General features: G+C 43.6%; 1 protein-coding gene across 1 annotated transcript in view; it reads left to right on the forward strand.

Moving 5' to 3' along the window:
• ZFYVE26 (zinc finger FYVE-type containing 26) overlaps positions 1-20967 on the forward strand; it is a 64593-nt gene that overhangs the window by 19382 nt on the left and 24244 nt on the right. Inside the window, exons 13-27 of the mRNA XM_008700502.2 lie at positions 2385-2453; positions 3151-3302; positions 5429-5630; positions 6598-6861; positions 8640-8759; positions 8852-9016; positions 9539-9757; positions 10768-10870; positions 11722-12467; positions 14163-14359; positions 15360-15464; positions 17058-17180; positions 17583-17759; positions 19170-19416; positions 20135-20239. Of these exons, the coding sequence (XP_008698724.2) occupies positions 2385-2453; positions 3151-3302; positions 5429-5630; positions 6598-6861; positions 8640-8759; positions 8852-9016; positions 9539-9757; positions 10768-10870; positions 11722-12467; positions 14163-14359; positions 15360-15464; positions 17058-17180; positions 17583-17759; positions 19170-19416; positions 20135-20239 (2994 nt within the window). The remainder of the gene's footprint in view (positions 1-2384; positions 2454-3150; positions 3303-5428; positions 5631-6597; positions 6862-8639; positions 8760-8851; positions 9017-9538; positions 9758-10767; positions 10871-11721; positions 12468-14162; positions 14360-15359; positions 15465-17057; positions 17181-17582; positions 17760-19169; positions 19417-20134; positions 20240-20967) is intronic.

The raw sequence follows: 20967 nt of genomic DNA on the forward strand, positions 1-20967 counted from the left end.
TATTCTTTAAAATAAAACACAGAGTCCAAACAAACAAACACAAGGGATCTAAGATTATCCTCGTCCCACTTCCCCAAGGTAACCTTGCTAACAGTTTCCTTCCAGAAATTTTCATGCAATATAAGTGTATGTCGCATTTTCTATCTATGGATGTGTTATACTATATGTACTGTATATATTGAGAACTGTGTTTTTCTTCTTTCACTTATATTCTTTTATATATACAGATGTATCATGCTATACATTGAGAGCTTACTTTTTTCCCTTGTAATTTAAAGGCTGCTTAGCATTCCGTTGTTATATGTACTACCCTTTTGTGGACTTTAAATTGTTTCTGTTTTTTACTATTATGAACAATGCTATAGTAAACAACCTTGTACATAATGTCTGTGCATACATACATACATACATACATGTGTGTGAATGTAGCTATAGAATAAGTCCCTAGCAGTAGAATAGCAAGGTCAAAGATATATGGATATGAAATATAGACACTACCAAATTGCCTTAAAAAAGAGGTAGACCAGGACGCCTGGGTGGCTCAGTTACTTAAGTGTCCAACTTTTGATTTCGGCTCAGGTCATGATCTCAGGGTGCTGAGATCAAGCCCCGAGTCAGGCTCCGTGCTGAGCATGGAGCCTGCTTAAGATTCTCTGTCTCTCCCTTTCCCTCTGCCCCTACCTCTCCCACCCCTGCCCCCCTGCTCATGCTTGCTTTCTCTCTCAAAAAAAGAAAAGAGGTGGACCAATTTATATTCCCATCAACTATATATGAAGGCCTGTTTGCACATACATTCATCAAAAATGAGTCAATTTAAGAAAATTTTTTTATCGATGTGATTATAATAATGGTTTTTATGTTTAATATTTTGATACTAATTTTTAGCTTGAAGTTGAATGTCTTTTCATGTATTTATTGGCCATTTACGTTTTTCTCTGAGTTGCTTATTCATATCTGAGGTCCATATTTTCTGTTGGGTTTGCTTTCTTTTTGAATTGTAAGAAGCGTTTTATACATTAAGGAAAATATTCTGTCATTGTATGCTACAGTTTTTCTGTATTTTGTCTTTAGACTTTGATTATGAGTTTTTCTTGAGTTTAATACGGGAGCATTATACAGGAGTATTACATTTTTAGATAATCAAATTTCCAATACGGCTTTTGATGCTGGTTTTTAAATAATTAACAGGGAAAGGGTGCCTGGCTGGCTTAGTCGATGGAACGTGCGACTCTTAATCTCAGGATTGTGAGTTCGAGCCCCATGCTGGGTGTAGAGATTACTTAAAAATAAAAAATCTAATTAAAAATAAATAACAAGAAATTCATAAGAATTTCCTATGTGCTAAACAGTGAGAGGTAGCTTAAGGGCAGTGAATGTGGCATGAACCAGGACTTTGCTTCAGAGAATTTGTAAGTTACCTGTATTGACACTATATATGAAAAACTTCAACTGCACTGAGGCACTGCCTGAAAACAGAAGAAATTTCTTAAAGGGGGAGATCAGCATAGCCTACAAAGGTCAGGGAAAGGGATGTTATGAAAGCGTTGACTCTTGAACAGGTCTCAGAAGAATGAGTAGGCTCTAGCTAAGTGGCAGTGAGAAAAGTAAGCATAGTGGGTAGGGTGGAGGATACTGTGAGAGAAACCTGCAAACTTCAAGATTGAGTTGCTGAGGCCCTTAGGCTGCTCAGTTAATTGGTTTTAGTCAAAATAGTTTGCATTCACTTGGCCAATTCAGCCCAAGAATGCACAATCCATCTTTTTCCTCCTGCTGTTTGTTCCTTTCCAGTGAGCCAAGGAGCCTCCTATGCATAGCGCTGATAACTCTCTTAAATGACCACAGTAAGCAATAGTGAGCCTCCGTTCACAGACCCTAGCACTTCAGAAAGCAGGTGTTGAGAAGAAGCTTTTCCTCCAGGGCTTTAAATATCATGGTGTTTGCCAGACTGGGTCTTACACTTGGTTCCCTACCTTTTCAAGTATGAGGACACCTTTTTCTATGTCAGAAAATTCTGTGGCCCTCTTTGCACCCTACCACTTCCTGCTCATAATAGTTGCGCTTTTATTTTGCCAGAATATTGACAGTGCTTAGTAAGCAGATGGAGGTCGCTGACCCCTGCAAGTAACTTGAAAGCTCCTGAGGCTGTGATACCCACAGGTTGGAAACCACTACTACTCAAAATGAGCACAGGGGCCATATTAAGCCCACCCTTCACCTTTGGTCTATAGAAACTTGTGTTTGCTGTAGAAAGAGCAGCAAGGGGTAATTGTTACCCATTACCCTCTCACTCTTAATACCCAGACCTTGGCTTCAAGCTGACTTCTTAATTTCCACACTGTAAGGAGTTGAGGGTTGATTCTCTCTCTTCTTCCTAATACCTTTAGATGGCCGGGACAGAAGTTCGAATCCATCCCTGGAAAGTACAAGTAGTGAGCTGAGCACAAGTACTTCAGGTATGGGGGTCCCAACCAGTTGCCAACTTCAAGCAGCTTTGCCCTGATGTAGAGTTGCCCCACACCACAGTATAAAATCCTGGACTGAACAGTTTATGCCTGTGTTCAAGAAGGTTGGTTCTAAGAGATACCAGCTTCCGGTTATAAATAAGTCCTGGGGCTATAATACACAGCATGGTGAGTGTAGTTAACAGTACTGTATTGTATATTTGAAAGTGGCTAAGAAAGTAGATGTTAAAAATTCTATCACAAGAAAAAAAATTTGTAACTAGGTGTGATAAATGATGGATGTTAACTAAACTTATTGGGGTGATCATTTCACAATATATACATAAATCATTATGTTGTACACCTAAAACTAATACAGTGTTATATGTCAATTATATCTCAATTTGAAAAAAAAAAAAGAAGAAGGTGGGTTCTGCAGATAGGGAAAAGGGGAAGGGCTGTCTCACTATCAGTGGAGTTACCCGTCAGCAGAGCGAAACAGAGGTGAATAACCCAAAAATAGTACTTAAGTCTTGTATTCAAAGATGATAGCATAGGTTTGCCCTGCAACTGAGGAAAAAGTAAGCCCTGCTTATGGAACTTTTAGACAAGGACCTTGAAGATAAGAGTTTAGTGGGAGGTGCCAGCAGTATCGTTTTTCTTCAGTTTCTGTTGCTTCCTTGGTCCCCACATTCTTGTGTCCCAACAGAGGGAAGTCTGAACGCTGTGTCCGGAAGGAATGAGCTGGATGGCCGATTGCAGCCCCAGTCTCAAAATTCACTCATCCCCATGATGTTCTCCCCCCCTGAGTCACTGCTGGCATCCTGCATCCTCCGGGGGAACTTTGCAGAAGCCCACCAGGTAAGGGGAGTACCTGTGTAGCAGATGTGAGCCACCCAGGCCATACCTTGTCCTAGGAAAGAATACTAAGGCAGCCCGTAGCTGTCTGGGCCCCCCTGGGCCTCATGTAAAGCCAGACTTATGTGCAACCAGAGCCTCAGGAGCACCTGAGGGCCACAACCAGCAGGGGCAACGGGGATATTTCCACGTTCAAGGCCCTGTCCTCAGCGTTGTGAATTTCAGGATTCATCTTGGAGATTAAGCTGTTGAATCATTTCTTAACAGAAACAGTGTTTTAACAAGATAAAAGAAAATATTTAGCCACAATTCCACCACTTAAAAACATTGAAATATTTTGTTTCTTTTCTTGTACTCCTTCTGTGAATACATATGTGGTTTTATATAATTAAAAATCAGGATGCAATTATTAATAATAACTAGAATGCCAATTCATTATACAAGAAGTATAGGAGACTACCAAACTAGAGTGTTCACGATATATAGGAAAAAGCACAAGGAGTAGAAGTCAGAAAGACTCTTACACTCTGAAATTCCATATCCTCTTTTGAAAATTGGAGTTAAATGTAATACCTCCTTGTCCTATCTCATGGGAATGTTAAGAGGATTATGTACAAGCTGTGAGAAATGCAAGAATCCTCTAAAAAAAATTGCTTAAACTTAATGGCATAAAAACCTACTATTCTGGTTTTTAAAACTCTCTTGGTATTTTTATCATGCTTGTGCTGATCCCTTAATGCATACGTCAGAATTTTTCTTTCATGTGAATTCAGTTCAGGAGTAAATTGAGGAGAAATATAGGTGGTGGAAGAATCTTTGTTCAAATTCCTCTGATCATTTTAGATCCCATACTTGAATGATAATAATTCTGACCCTCTGGGAGCACCCTTGCCAACTTTTTTTTTTTTTTAAGATTTTTTTATTTATCCATTTGACAGAGAGAGAGACAGCCAGTGAGAGAGGGAACACAAGCAGGGGGAGTGGGAGAGGAAGAAGTAGGCTCCCAGCGGAGGAGCCCGATGAGGGGCTTGATCCCAGAACGCTGGGATGACGCCCTGAGCCGAACAAAGGCAGACGCTTAACGACTGAGCCACCCAGGCGCCCCTCTTGTCAAACTTTTTACATCCAAATCCAGAGAGGGATTCAGTGGGACCACCCCCTCCCCCCCAGGCTCAAGGCTTTACTCCTAAATGCCCTCACTTCTTCCTTTCCTGGGACCTTGATCTTCTTTTCTTTCTTTCTTTCTTTTTTTTTATTTTTAATAAAAATTCCTGTTTTCTTAAGCTGGTTATAGAATAAGTCATGTGTATTACAAGAAAATACCAAAAAATATTAATAAGTGTTCATTAATCCTATTGTCCAGAACAACCGATATTAAAGGTGTAAAGTATATTTTTGCCAATATTTTTCCAAGTTGTGAATGACTTTAATATAGTGAAAATTATTTTGAATCTATTATTTAGTGCCTTTTTTGCATTTGCCTCGTGATTGGTTTTAGTGACCTCACAATAGTCTGATCAGGTAGGTGCATTTGACCATTCCTCTGCTACTCAACTTACATTCTTTTCAACCCTGTAACAGTTGTAATAAATAGTGCCAAGATTAACACCTTTGGGCATTAAGTCTTTTGAATTGTTTCCTTAAGAGAGTTTCTCATAAAAATTACTAAGTCAGAGAATAAAAACATCTTTAAAGCTCTATAGATTGTCAAATTGCTTTTCAAAAAAGATTGTGACAGTTCACCCTGCCAGCACTCCACGAAGGTTATTTTTACTTTGTCATTGTGAGAGATGCAGAATGGGATTAGTGTTTCTCAAATTCCCTGGATTACTAGTCAGGGAAAACATTTTTCACCTATATATTAGTCATACGTAATTAGTCATATGTGTTTTTTCTTGGAAACTATTTATGTCTTTTGCCTGTTTTCTGTTGGAGCCGTGGTGGCTTTCTTGCTGACTTTTATGAATTATTTCTGTATTTGATCTATTCTTCTAACATTAGGTGCTCTCACAAGCCTCCCAAGCAGATGTCTCAGGGCCATACTGTAGTGCTAGGCAAGATCTCCTGTCTCTAGACTCCCTGACTCAGCAGACCCAGCACAACCCCCACTCCTCCTCCTCCTGTGACAGGTGGTGTTCATGTTCAACCTGAAGTCCTCGCCCAGCTCAGGGGAACTGATGTTCATGGAGCGCTACCAGGAGGTAATCCAGGAGCTGTCCCGGGTGGAGCACAAGATCGAAAACCAGAACTCAGATGGCGGTAGCAGCACCATTCGAAGAACAGGCAGTGGCCGCTCCACACTACAGGCCATTGGCAGCGCTGCAGCAGCAGGTGCACCATAGGTGGTGAGGTAGCCAGGGGAGGAGGGGATGGGGGAACAGCCACCCAAATCATAGGTACCTCATGCAGGTGAGCAAAAATCCAGAGCAGGACACTTGCCGTGAAGAATAGCAGTCCTGACACAGGCAGACTCTGTTTCTAGCTGTGCCTAGCTTCCCTGACCCCAGTGGTCCCATACCTGCCACTTGAGCTACTCCATTCAACCTGTCCTATGGGATTTAAACTGCAGGGTGTGAATGCTGCTTCCCCCATTTGTTTTGATGGCCACTAGCTTGGGCTTTGGGAAATGGTTGGGAGTTTATTTCCTTCCTATGTAACTATTCCAGGATAAAGCATATCACTTCACTTTTCTGTAAAGTGAAGAAGTTATGTATAACACTGATGGCTTAGGATTCACAGGTGTTAATGCCCAACATGGGCTACACTGCAAAAGCTCATCCTTTCATGATTTCTTGGAAGTGGAATCCTGCCCCACATTTCCGCATCTCTTACTGGTCTAGGTTCCACATGTCAAGTACCATCAAGTACACATTGCTCCTTCTACATTCTCCTAGAAATTTTCTGTAGCTCTTCAAAAGAATATTTGCACATCTTTTTTGTTTGTAATATAGATGGGTTCTTAACAATAGGTCCTGTTTTCTACCTTGTTTTTTTAGCAATGTGTTTTAGAGATCATTTCTGATTAGCACACACAAATACACCTCATTCTTTCTCAGCCTACCTTTAGATCCCATTGGGAAGAAGCCCCTAATTATCTTGACCATTTTGAGTTTCTCTGGGTCTGCCTTTCTGTAACGTTGTTTTGAGGCCATAGAGCAGGCTGTAATGATGGTGTTTAATATACATAGAAGATATCCCATGCAGAAGGATCATTTTTTTAGTAACCACTTTTCAAAATAAAAGTGGTACTGAGAATCATGTTAACCTCTTGCTTTTTACTCCCCTGCTGGGTGTCCAGGGATGGTATTTTACTCCATCTCTGATGTGACTGATAAGCTACTCAGTACCTCTGGAGAACCCATCCCCACGCTCCAGGAGGACTTTTGGATAAGCAATACCCTGGTGGAACCCACTGCTCCCCTGAGAGAGGTTCTGGAAGACCTCAGCCCCCCTGCCATGGCTGCATTTGACCTCGCTTGCTCTCAGTGCCAGCTCTGGAAAACCTGCAAGCAGCTCTTGGAAACAGCTGAACGACGTCTGAACGTTAGCCTTGAGAGCCGGGGTGAGTGTGCTTCTTTAGCTTTATTCCTTCATTCTCAAATGAGGGGATGGGTTTCTGAGATGCTTGATAAACTATATAAGAAGAAAATCCTTACTGGGTAAGGAGGAGACAGGGAGGAAGGAGTATTAGTTAATTTCCTCATGTCCAATCTGGTCATTTAAATATAATCTGAGACTCTTATCTTCTTAATAGACTGGGCAATCTGCAATCATTTAGGGAAATTCTTTTCTGGTTTATAGATAAATTCAAGGAAGAAATATATATTCAAAAATTGTACAAATGGAAATTGTGCCTTTAGACTGCATGCCCCTGCCCGAGTGAACCCCACTTAACCTAAAACCTAGAACAGTCTTGAGTTTGTAAATTCATGGATCACAGTTAAAGGGAAGATTGTATTTTGAGGTTAATAATGTCCCAGAATGTGTATATGGAATTTTTAGAGAAATCCAGTATATGAAGGCTGAGGAATGTGAAGAAACAATTAGGAAAAGTTCCATTCCACCCATCCTTGATACACACACCAGACATTGGAAAGAGCACACCTCTCTCAGTAATATGGAAAGAGGAATGGTGAATAGGTCGTGATATGATATCCACTCCTAGACTCAGTGATTCATTAGAAGTTACAGAACTCAGCATATAGTTATACTCATGGCTAAAATTTATTTCAGCAAAAAGATATGCAGCAAAATCAGCAAAGGAAAAAGGCCCATGGTATACAGTCTGAAGAAAACCAGACACAACTTCCAAGAGTCTTCCTGTGGAGTCCCACAGGCTGTGCTTAATTCCTCCAGCAGTATTTGTGACAAGTGTATGCAAGGAAGCTCATTAGAGACTCAATGCCCAAGGCTTTAATGGGGGGCCATCTCTGCCAGCATGTACCAAAATTCTAGACTCTCAAAAGGAAAGCAGGTGTTCAGTGTAAACCACATTGTACACAGTTTAGGCACAGTGGACCACTCTCATCATTTATGGCACGTTTTATAGCAATGTCAGAAACCATTTACCAGTCAAGTTTGCAGCTGCCAACCAATGGCAACCTTATAAGCAAGACTTTCTAAGGATAGTGGTCACAGGCCTGCTGTGGTACCTTTTTTCTGCACACCCCTAGAAATCACTTCTGACCTGTTGGTTAAAATGTACTTTAATGTTCAGGTAGTCCTTCTAAGAAAGTATATTGTGCCATATGCAATGCTGTTTTTATCACACAGTTTCCCTCCCCCTCATGTAGTATTCATATTTGAAAATGAAAGGAGATATTATTCAGACTGTTAATAGTTGGAATGGTTTCATGTCAGTCAGTTAGGAATTAATTTAGTACCTACTGTGTTCCCAGATTATCTGAAGTGTAGGGGGTACAGGAGAGATAATAAGAAATAATCTTTGTCCATAAAGTTGTTCATAGTCTAGTCAGGGTGTCAAGATGCCACTTAAAGCAAAGAGAGAAGACAGATATGATCCCAGCTCAAGTTCTCAGCTGAGGACACTACCAAGGCAAATTCACAAGAAGTGATTGGCTTGGGACAGCAGTTCCGTAGGAGTGCCAGAGATTCTGGGTCTGCTGCTTTTGGCAGCGGAGGCATCATGCTGGAGGGAGCTCTGGAACCTCAGGCGTGGAATGAGCCAGGTAAGCTGGTCGTCACCCAAAATGGCACAGCAGATATTTCCTCCTTAACATTGGAGAAAATAAAATTTTACAAGTAAATACAGAAAAACTGAGTATCAGTCTTTGAAAGTGCCTGATTTTTTTCTGCATTCCCTCTTCAATCCATTTCCAGGTCGACGGCTAGACCACATACTCCTCAGTGCTGATGGCATTCGAGGTTTTCCAGTTGTTCTTCAGCAAATCAGTAAGATCCTCAACTATCCTCTTATGTCAGCCGGACAGACTAAGTCAGGTGAGCTGCTTTTCTCCCTTCTTCTCCTTGCTCCTGGATTTGGAACATTAGGTCAGCATCAGAATTCACTTTTTCTCATTTGCTTTCCACAGAGAGTGTAGAAGAAAAAGGAGCGGGCCCTCCACGATGCAGCATCGCTGAGCTGCTTCAGATGTGCTGGCCCAGCCTCACCGAGGACTGTGTGGCCAGCCATGCCACTCTCTCGCAGCAGCTGGATCAGGTCCTCCAGTTGCTGAGAGAGGCACTACAGCGGCCAGGTACAGGCCCAACTGCGTCACAGCAGATGAAGGCTGAACTGGGGAGAGGAAACAGCCAGGAGTGAAGGAGCCCTTTAGAGCAGAGGCTTACGACTCCAGAACTGGGTGCTTGCAGCCCCCTTGTTAGCCAGGGCATGTCTCACAGCTAACTCCACCTGTTTCCCCACCACTCCAGTGAAGGGGTGCTTAATGCTCCATTAGCTGATACATCTTTCTGATTCTTAATGACAAATACACCCAGAAGATACTTAGTAAATATTGATCAACCTTCCCTAAAAGATTACTGTGTTCTTCATAGAGCCATTCCACCCCGCAGATACTGGGGTGAAAACAGGACTATCCACCCTGATTTTTCCAGACTTAAATCTCTGCCTGGCTGAGAATCACTTGTAAAGGCAACCAACATAGGATTTTATAGCTACCTTATAAGTTTAGTACCCAAGCTCAAGGAGGCCCCATTGATCCAAAGCTGGAAGCACAGACTAAAGCCTCCATTCCTTCTCCTGTCATAACTCCTTCCAGAGCCCAGGAGTACTCCACTCTCCTCGCTGGTGGAGCAGGCAGCCCAGAAAGCTCCAGAGGCAGAGGCCCACCCTGTGCACATCCAGACTCAGCTCCTCCAGAAGAACTTGGGCAAACAGACCCCAGCAGGCAGCAGACAGACTGACTACATGGGCACCTTTTTCAGTTACTGCAGCACCATGGCTGCAGTTCTCCTTCGGAGTCTGAGCTCTGAGCCTGGTGAGTAGCAAGAAAGAGGAGACGGAGTCATGACTGGCCCAGTGTTTAGAGCAGGGAGGAGGAAAGGTGCACAATTAAAGAGGTTCTGGGTACTGGGGCGCCTGCAGGGCTCGGTTGGGTGTCTGACTCTTGGTTTCAGCTCTGGTCATGATCTGAGGTTGTGAGATTGAGCCCTGTGTCAGGCTTTGAGCTGGGCATGGATCCTGCTTGAGATTCTCTCCCTCTGCTCCGCCTCCCCTTCTCTAAAAGAAAAAAGAGAGAGAGAGAGGTTCTAGATACAGTAGTAGCCAAGAATGCTAGATTTATAGGGTCCTCTCTTACTCTTCTCTGTGTTTTATTCATCCTTGTCTCCCCACTGCCTCGTAGAACTGTGTAGCACATGGGAGTACTTGATAAATTTTAATTGCATTAATGACAAAAAGTACCTCTCTCAGACCATCGTGGATTTGAGGACCCAGAGAGGATCAAGTCTCTGAAATGAGGGCCAGGTTCTTACTTGAGTCCACAGAGCGAGTATTGCGTGCACTTTAGTCATGTTGAAGAGAGCAGGGTGAGCTGCTTGTGGCTAGACCTACCCACTAAAGTCTGTCTGTGGGTGGAAGTCTTTAGAGCAGTAGTAAGGTGTAAATTCGTAGTCAGGGTCATGTCAAGAATACCCTTTACAAAGAAAATATCAACAGAAGGGCTCTCAATGTAGTCTTTTTTTTTTTTCCTGAGTTTTTTGGGGTTGGTTTGTTTGTTTTTGAGAGAGAGAGAACAGAGCGAAAGAGCACGAGTGGGAGGTGGGGGTCAGAAGGAGAGGGAGAAGCAGGCTCCCCAGTGAGCAGGGAACCTGATGTGGGGCTCGATCCCAGGACCCCAGGACCCCAGGACCATGACCTGAGCCAAAGGCAGATGCTTAACCAACTGAGACATTCAGGCACCCCATACTCTTCTTTATTAATTCTGGGAAAAGGGGCTCTGAGCTGTTACAGTCAGTGGTGAAAACAAAAGTCCCTTTATCTTTGCAGATCACATGGAGGTCAAGGTAGGAAATCCATTTGTTCTCCTGCAACAGAGCTCTTCCCAACTTGTGTCACACCTCCTGCTTGAGCGACAAGTTCCCCCAGACAGGTAGGAGCTACTTTGTGGGAGTTAAGCACGGATGGGCCTTCCTAACTGTTTCGTTTCATTAAGGAATGCCAGGACTCAGTGGGGTTGTGCTTGAGTTCAGTACAGAGAATGGGGATTTCTTCCAGACTTTTCCCTTAATTTGCATTTACTCTTACACAGCTACATTAGAATTCGATTTCAGTTCGCCTCATTTCTTTCTGTTTTGCCACGTCTCACAACATTTATATTACAAGCATCAAATTAAGGGATGAGTCTTCATTTATGAATAAGCACAAGTCCAAAAATTGGATAATTCTTTAGTTGGCTATGCTAGAGGAAAAAAAGCATTCTCATAGATTGCTGGTGGGATATAAATTAGTACAGCCTCTGTGGGAAGACAGTTTGCCCGTATTTATTTTAAAAAGCAAATTTGTATACCCTTCAATTTAGCAATCCACATTGGGGAATTTATCCTGTGGCTTTAGTGACCCGTGAAAAATCACATATATATACAAAGTCATTTTGTTACAGCCTTATATTTAATAGAAACAGATAAGAAAAATTCACTGTTCGGTAATAAAGACTAGTTAAATTATGGCTCAACCCATAATGGAATACTGTATAGCTGTAAATAGGAATGAGGGGGTCTCTCTGTAGAGGGATGTGGACAGATCTCCCAGATACATTATCAAGTGAAAAAGCAAGAGCAGAGCAGTGTGTCTAATAGGCTACCTTTTATGTGGGGAGGAAAGAGAGAAAGCAGAGCAACAAAGAGCCTGCGTTTACATTTGATTGTATAAACAGAAATTCTAAGCTTGGGTAATATGCCTGTGCACTCAGGTCTGGTGCGTCCTCTGCTTCTCTCCCTCCAGGCTGGCAGCCCTTCTGGCCCAAGAGGGGCTCAGCCTGAGTGTGCCGAAGGTCATCGTTAACTGCTGCTGTGAGCCTCTTGCCCTTTGCTCTTCCCGGCAAAGCCAGCAAACGTCATCCCTTCTGACCCACCTGGACGTCCTGGTCCAGCTACGTACCTCCCACTGCCTGGAGGACCTGCCACTTTCTACACTGAGCTCCCCAAAGCCAACTGGGATTTCCACATTGGAGAGAAAGCCCCACTCCTCCCCAAGGGATTCATCACTCCCCGCCTTTACGTCCTCTGCCTTGGCCTTCCTTAAGTCCCGCTCAAAGCTGCTGGCCACAGTGGCCTGTCTGGGCGCTTCCCAGGGGCCAAAGCTCACCAAGCCCAGCCTGCCATGGAAGGAGCTTCGTGGCCGCAGGGAGGTGCCTCTGAGTGCAGAGCAGGTAGCCCAGGAGTGTGAGCGCCTCCTGGAACAGTTCCCTATGCTCAAGGCCTCCCTCCTGGCTGCCTGGGAGCCACTACGACGGTCCACCGAGCAGGGGCAGAGCCTGGCAGTGAGTCTCTGTGGCCGGGCCAGTCTCTCTACCGTGCTCCTGGGCCTACACTCTCCCAGTGCCCTAGATGTGCTCACGGAGGCCTTCGAGGAAGCCCTGGTGGCCAGAGATTGGTCCCGAGCCCTTCAGCTCACGGAAGTGTATGGGCGAGACGTGGATGACTTGAGCAACATAAAAGATGCAGTCCTGGGCTGTGCCACAGCATGTGGTGAGCAGAAGGCTATGCCTTCCCCTTCACTGGTGGTAATAACATTGAGCATTCAATGAGTGTATCATCGCGTTTGATCCCCACAATAACTCTAGAGAAAAGTGCCATCGTAATCTCATCATATTGAAAGGAGACTAAGGCTCAGAGGATAGGAAACTTGCCTTGGGTTAGTAAGTGGTGGAGCAGAGCTTAGAACCCCACTGCATCTAACTTTTTTTTTTTTAAGATTTTATTTATTTGAGAGAGAGAACACGTGCTCAAGAGAGGGAGCACGAGCAGGGGGGAGGGGCAGAGGGAGAGGGAGAAGCAGACTCCCAGCTAAACAGGGAGCCCAATGCAGGACTGATCCCAGGACCCTGGGATTATGACCTGAGCCGAAGGCGGATGCTTATCCCACTGAACCATCCAGGCACCCCTCCATCTAACTTTAGAACAGGCAGTCATAGCCAGTATCCTCAACACTGCATATCAGAATCACTGGGAAATTCTGTAAACTACAAATATCTGAGCCCAACCCCCAGAAGCCCAAGATGAAATTCAGGCAAGTGTTGACTTTAAAACAGGGGTCAACAAATTTTCTGTGAAGGGCTTTGGAGACCATACAGTCTCAATTGCAACTACTCAACTCTGCCATTAGGGTATGAAAGCAGCCAGAGATGATACATAAACAAATGAGCATGGATATATTCTAATACAACTTTATACATAAAAACAGATTGGGGGCGCCTGGTTGGCTCCCACAGTGGAGCGTGCAACTCTTGATCTCAGGGTTGTGAGTTTAAGCCCCATGTTAGGTGTAGAGATTCTTAAAAATAAAATCTTTAAAAAACAAACAAACAAAAAAAAAACCCAAAACAGACTATGGGCCTGCTTGACTATGCCTATTTTAAAAGCTCCCAGTGAGGTAGCTCTTTCTGCCCTCAGGTCCTGTCCCCAGGCTTTAAAAAAACCACCTTTTTGCACTGAAAAAAATAAATAAAAGCTCCCAAAGAGCTTTTAAGGGAGTTGAGAGCGGTGACCTATAGCACTCCACTGGGGGCGGGGACAAGAGTTGGGCAAGCCGTAGGAGATGGCTTCTCAGACCCGGGTGTGGGCACCCTGCAAAAAGGAGAAAATCTCTCCTGGAGAAGGCAGAGAAATCCACCAGCTGGCTGTGCAGTCTTCATTGCTTTGAGTCTGTTTTCAGATCTGTGAAGTGGGTGTAGGAGAGAAAGATATACTAAGTAATAATGAGAGAGGGCATGGAGGGAGTGAAACTAGTTTACCTGAAATAACTTTCAAGTACTGTATGACACAGAGTGGAAATTGCAGGGAAAACTAGAAGTCCCACCTACAGGCTGAGCCTGACCCAGTGCTCTCTGTGCGGCAGGCCAAAACATGGAGAGCTTCATGTGTTCTAGCTCTTCTCCGTTCATTCCTTCCTTTCTTCCTCTCCTTTCTCCTTTTCTCTCTCTTTTCAGAAAGTCTCGTGATTGTGATTAAGTTTGCAAAATGAGAAACATAAGGGCATATAGCATGTCTCCTTTTCATATAATGGTTCCAAGTATAAAAATTAATTAAGATCAGGTGGATCTTAAGGATCCTCCAAGTTCCTGTTATATGAAATTGAACAAAGCCCTTCTTTTAAGGACTAGCCTGGACTCAAGCTCTTCCAGTGCCAGGCTTGCTACCTCTGGGCATCTTTCCATCTTGTAGACAAAGAAGGTTGGCAGTTCCTGTTCCCTGTGAAGGACGCGTCTCTGAGAAGTCGGCTAACCCTACAGTTTGTGGACAGGTGGCCCCTGGAATGGTGCTTGGAGATCCTGGCGTACTGCATCTCAGACACAGCTGTCCAAGATGGACTAAAGCGTGAGCTACAGAGAAAGCTGGCAGAGCTACGGGTGTATCAGAAGGTATGGTTCCCGGCATCAAGAGAAAGGAAATACGCTTCCCACCATATTACCAACTCCAGCCTATTCTCATGTGATGCTGGATTTTAAAAAAATAGTCTGGGCCTGGCTTTTGTTCCGTATCTGGCTTCTGTTCTTAGGTGAACAATGAAGAGAGACCTTATATCTATTTCCTATGTTATTTTCCTTTTGTCATTTTAAATATGTATACATCAAACAAGGGTAGTAATAATAACAATCCACAAAGCCTTTTTCACATGTAAACTTGAGTTTTATGCCTGCTTTATGTCTGTTATGTGTTCCTCGTTCAAGAGTTCTTACAGAGCTTAATCTCTATTGTGTCTTTTTTAAAGATTGTTTTAAATTTCAAGAGCCATTTTGAAAGTTTGCATGGAAGTGACAGTTTGAAAATGAAAGATTTGGAAATGTGTGTTATATTCAAGATCAAGAGGCCCAAGGAGACAGATTTAGGTGGTATGGCTACATAGCAAGTGTAAAGTTTATGCTGATTTTTTCCATGTAAACCAAACAGAGTCCAGAGCCCCAGCAGAGCAAGTGAAGATGGCAGATGAGAAAGATATTCTTTCCACTCTTCCTCAGCACTTTTCATGCAGAGCTAGAATGCTTGCATGAAGGGCAGTCCCACAGAGCATTCCTGCTGGAAGAATATCTTGGGTGGAGTTTTTAAGATGGAGGAGCATGGGACAAGTGACCCCAGGAGGCTGAACAAGCTGTGAGGCACAGAAGCCTCTGAGAAAGTGAAAGGCCCCAATCCTGGCCTCCCCACTCAGCCTTTGCTCCCTGAGGATGCCTCCTGGATATGTTCACTCACCTTTCCAGTCTTTGCCTCATTTGCTTTAATTCTTCCTCTCTCCTGCCAGGTTTTGACAGCTTAACATTGGGACAGAAGCCTAGGGGTGGCCCATCCCTGGAAACTCCAATGACTTGTTCATGGAGGGGGAAGCTTCATTGTGGTTTGATAGCTCTTCCTGTCTTTCCTTAGATTCTAGGTTTGCAGGCTACCCCAGTGTGGTGTGACTGGCAGAGCCTGAGGAGCTGTTGCATTGAGGACCCATCAGCTGTCATGAACATGATTCTAGAAGCAAAGGTACTATTTTCCCAAGTGGTATTCCCCTTTTTCCCCTTCTCAGAGTTGCAACCCCTTACCTGGTTGTGTAGACCCTTTCCATGTATCAATGTCCACATTTTTTTGGTAACTACATCATGTTCTTTTTTCTTTTTGTGTGTGTGAAATGTACCAACGAACAGAGAAGTGTAGAGAATAATACAATGGATGTGTTTGCGCTATCACCCTACACTGTAAATGCTGAGTGCAGAATGTAGAGCTACTGGTGGAATTGCTGAATCATCAGGCGCAAGCATCCTCCCCTTTACGGAGACATTACAAAGTGCTCTTAAGATCAGTAGTCCACTTGCAGTTTCTGTTGCTCCATATCCTTACAGCATTTGGTATTGTCCAACTTCTCCCTTTGTGCCAGTAGGATGGTATCTCGTTACTGTTTGAATTTACATTTCCATGATTACTAATGACCTTGAATGTCTTTTTATATGTTTATTGAACATTTGAGTGCTACATAAAGTTTTACTTATTCTTTAAGGAGCTGATATACCATAGTTCAAAATGTGGATGTGCTCGTTCAGATGTTCGTGCATCGAGGAAACCTTTATTGACCATCTGTTATTTGCCACTGTACCAGATGGTGGCGAAACAAAGATAATTAAGCTTAGTCCTTGACCTTGTGAGGCTCACATTTTGGGAAAAGGGCTGATATGACACGCATCCCTAGATGATTGCGATTTATCAAGTGACAGAAGTAAACCCAGATTGTGGTGGGAGCACAGGCACAGTGCCTGATGTAGCCTGAGAAATAAAGAAGCATCCTGAACAAAGTGGCCCCAGGCAGAGTTGTGGGGAGGGCATTCCAAATGTCACCATATTAAAATACTTGGGCAAAGCCTCGGGAATTCCATTCCCTGAAACTTTAATCCAAGTTTCACACATTCGGGGTGGGCAGTAGCAAACAGGGACGTGGACAGAATCCAATGCCCAGCATGTATGTTTGGCCCATGCAATATTGGTCTGCTAGAATTTTGATTTTTTCATGTTAATTTCATTGCCAACATTTTAAAATAGGGAAATTTTTTAATTAAAAAACTTTTTTTTAAATTTTTTGAAGTTTGGCAACAGTAGGCTTGCACATTCATATGGCAACAATCAGAGCTGAGTATGCGCTGTCTCCTTTGTGTTTCATTTTGTTCTTTATTTTAATTCCAGTATAATTGACGATTAGTGTTATATTAGTTTTGTTGTACAATATACTGATTCAACAATTCTATCCATTACTCGGCACTGTTTCCTTTGGACAGTCTTCTCAGTCTTCCCCACTTCCTTAATATCTCCCCAGGGCTGTCATCTGTTTCTTTTTTATGCTAGATCTCAGAGAAAAGTGATATCATTAATCATCAACCTACTTTGATCATTTTCATAACTCCCTTGCCACTCTAATCCTTTGAGTTTATGAGTCTACTTTGATCCCAGAGTGAAGTTCCCATCCGCACTTAACCAGACTTTCCTAGGGCTTTAGCAGACTCAAAATTGCTGAGAAAAATCAGGCAGAAGCTGGATGTATGACAAGGCCAGTGATTCAAAGGGATTGAAGCCGTGTGTGTTTCCTTCTAGGAATATGGACTGTGTGAGGAATGGGGCTGCCTCTACCCCATTCCAAGAGAGCATTTAATCAGCCTACATCAAAAGCATCTTCTCCACCTTCTGGAAAGAGGAGATCATGAAAAGGCTCTGCAAGTAAGCCTCCATCTCTTGCCATTTTTCTTTTGGGATAAGACAAAAAGGTTAATCAAATCAGATGGCTTTCTTCATGCTAAATACCACACAAAGCATTTGCAATCTCAGATCTGCCGCTTCATGTCCTTCAGGAGTCCTTCTTGGCCTCAAGATGATTTTAGTCATCTTCAGTGGAAGGTGCCTAGCCCTGCCTTTCATGCCAGATGGTCAGCTGGGTTAGGATTCTGCTAAACTCTGGTCAAAGTCATCATTTGTGAAGCTGCAGGGGTGGTGAAAGAAAGAGTGCAGAGAAGGAATTAGTCCAAAATTAATAAACCTAAAGGTTTCATTCCCAAATAAAATAAGGTTGGACTGAGTTCTCTATGGGCCTCACCTTTCTCCTCTATCCTTCTCCTACAACAGCTCCTGCGAAAAATTCCTGATCCCACAATGTGCCTTGAGGTCACAGAGCAATCCCTCGACCAGCACCCTAGCTTGGCTGCTTCTCACTTCCTGGCCAACTACCTCACCACACACTTCTACGGAGAACTGACTGCTGTCCGACACCGTGAAATCCAGGCACTGTACATGGGATCCAAGGTCAGGAAAGAAAGGGGGTGTTGGTAAGGCATGCCTGGGGGAAAGACTGCCAGCCCAGCTCCCGCTTTAGAACTTAACCTTTCAATGGCTCTTCTCCCAGGCACCTGCCATTCTTGGCCTCTGTTATATAAAACCTTTATCCAGCATCCCACTCTTGCATCCCTTAGGAGTTGTCATTCTCTTACTGCCTTGTCTCCAAAGTGAATTCTACGTGGTCCTCTTAAGTTCTCTTTGTTGGTTTCCCTGGTATCTGCTAGATCAGTATTCTCAATGCAGACCATATGGTAGAATCACCTGGACTTTAAAAAAAAAAAAAATCATTGACCTTTACCCCAGATCAATTAAAACTGAATCTCTTGGGACAGGGCCTGGCTATCTTCCAAAGAGATCCTGAAGTAAGGATTTCAAACTACTGCTTAATAGCCTAGTCTATGCTAAAGAAAAGAGAGTTAATTCTGTAGGTAATGAGGTCCTTACCTTTGATGTGTGACCTGGGAGACATTAACGAATGAAATGACAAGCTAGAAAAGTAACCTGGACAAGGGAGGTTTGGAGAGAAGTGGGGCCCTCTGACGCTGTTCTAATGATTCTGATTGGCAGTCATATCTACTACTCCATGAGTATGGAATTCGCCCCACGAATAGAATGAGTGCTGGGAGAACCATCAGTATGAGCACTGGCTCATGTGTGAAGAGTTCAACTACATAAAATGTTCTTAAAGAAAATGCACTCTTTTTTTTGATGCGCTGTAACTAAGTGGGGGGAATCCTTGAAAACTGGCAATGAGCAGAACCAGTGAACATATTTCAAGCCTAGTGATAACAGTCTCTAGGAGTGTAGAGACGTCATTTACCTACAGGACACTGGAGGTGCTAGGTTTAGGCAGCCTACTGATATCACTTTGTATTGCTCATTCTAATTAAGCCTCAGATGGACAGAATGATGGCTTTAAGGGTCAGGTAGAGTTCAGCTATACCGTGCAGTGCCACCTGTGGGCCAAATCCAGTCCTCATCCTCTTTCGTAAGTCAGGTTTTATTGGAATTTAAGTTCGTGCACTCATTTATTTACATATGGCCCAATGGCAGGGCTGAGTAGTTGCCACAGAGACTTCATGCCGCATAAAGCCTAAAATATGTATTATCTGACCCCTTATAGAGAAAGTTAGCCAACCTCTCATCTAGGGAAAAGGTACCTGATTGCCACCTGGCAGGAAAAGGTACTTCCTGATTGCCACCTGAAAGATTGAAATAGGAGTTCAGCCTTGCTTCCTAAAAGACTGCTAGCCAGCTTCAGTAGTTAGCTATGTGCCTGTGGTCCCTGATCCCCTCCCCCCTCCCACTAAGAACCTTGGATTTCTTCTGACATGTGTGTGCCGTTTTCTTTACTCTGTGGATCTACCATACAAACAGGTTCTGTTGACCCTACCTGAGCCACACCGGACCAGCTATTCCCACTTGTCCTCTAACCCCCTTCTCATGCTGGAGCAGCTACTCATGAACATGAAAGTGGACTGGGCCACTGTGGCTGTGCAGACTCTGCACCAGCTGCTGGCTGGGCAGGAGATTGGCTTCACCATGGATGACATTGACTCACTGGTCTCCATATATGCGGGAAAAGCCTTGGACTTCCCATACTCTCTGAGGGAGAAACGATCAGGTAACTGCCAACATCCTAATGGCGGCTCCACCTAGGAGGAAACACCATACCACATCTTAGTTATAATTTGTCTTCTTTTATTATTTTGAGTTGATGAAGAGTGAAAGGTATACACTTCCAGAGAGCTAGCTCTTTGCCATACAGGAGACCTCTTGGCCTTGGAAGAAGTGGCAGGCTAACCAAAATTACCACTGTGCAAACATAAAGGTTTGGGAAACAAAACATGCTGGGAGTGCTCTCTGTCTGGCCTTGGCGCAGTGGACTCTTACATACCATCATTCTGTATTGAGGCTATGTGCTGTTCCCAGGGTCATATCAGATACCACTACTACGTGAGCTGAGCCTCTTCCAGAATGAAGAAAATGAAATAAATGTAGGCTTACGTTCCCAGACAGCTTTTTAGTTTTTCTTAACTCTCTCCCTTCCAGGGCCATCGTTTAAATGTCTTCTACTTCCCTTTGGGCATTTTTAGATTTATTTTGTAAAATCCTAACAGCTACTTCATTATTTCATGTGTCTAAACGTAGTTTGCTTTTTGAGGAGTTGAGGAAGCGTGCTTGCTGTGGTCTTGGATGTACCTCAGCCATGCTGTTTACACCTGGTAGAGTCACGGGATGACAGTCAGCAAAGCAGCAGGGCTTTAAATTCAGTACCTAGCAGAGCGAGTAAAGATGCTCATGGTAGGATGATATTTTGTCAGCATTTTCCCTTTCTACAGATTCTGTGACTCACCTCCAGGAAGTCAGCCAGCCTTCAGACCTGGTGACCTTGTCTAGATCCCCGTCAGGAGAGTTCTCTGTTGCGGCGGCTGTTGCTGCTCCTGGTAAGAACAGGTTCTGTGAGTTATCCGTGGTTAAGTTCCAGCTTGCCTCATTCTGACTTTCTGATTCTTTTGCCTCTTCTTTCATTTCTAGTTACAGCATTCGTATTGTTTTTCTTGGTTCATTCCAGCTTTGTTTATCCCAGAATTTTTAACAATCAATTCTCATTATTTGCAGTAGTATTTCTATAAGATCTGTGCAAACACTGAATTGGCAAATACTGAACCATTGCTCCTAGGGGAAATGTGTGTGTCTGTCTGTCTGTCTGTCACTTAGATGGAAATTGAAATTGAAAACAATTCATCCTAGTAGATTTTATTTTATTTTACCCAAGAGAGAAAGAGGTTTAGAAGTGTTAAAGTGGGCAAACCCCCTAATGAGTGCCTAATGAGAGTTTGGGATTCAGACCCATCCAGCTCTCCGGAGAGCCGGAGCTTCTTGCACCACCCAGCACTGTCCCCTCCCGTCTCCATCCTCCAGCCACTTCTGTGCAAGAGCTGAAATAAGAAAGCAGAACATTACCTTGTTCATCCTCAGATGAGAACCTGCATGTCAGGCGACTCAAATTATTCATTCTGCACATGTCTACAAAGGCACTGCAAATACTGATTTTGAAGTTACAAGCAAATTTTGGTGGGTGGGCAAATGCACGAATACAGACTCTGGTGAAAGGGAAGATAGAGTGTAGTCCTCATGATCATCCTGGCCCTCTGCTGCAAGTTCATTGTTT

Source organism: Ursus maritimus, unplaced genomic scaffold (genome assembly GCF_017311325.1).
Source record: "Ursus maritimus isolate PB19 unplaced genomic scaffold, ASM1731132v1 scaffold_25, whole genome shotgun sequence".
Taxonomy (NCBI): domain Eukaryota; kingdom Metazoa; phylum Chordata; class Mammalia; order Carnivora; family Ursidae; genus Ursus; species Ursus maritimus.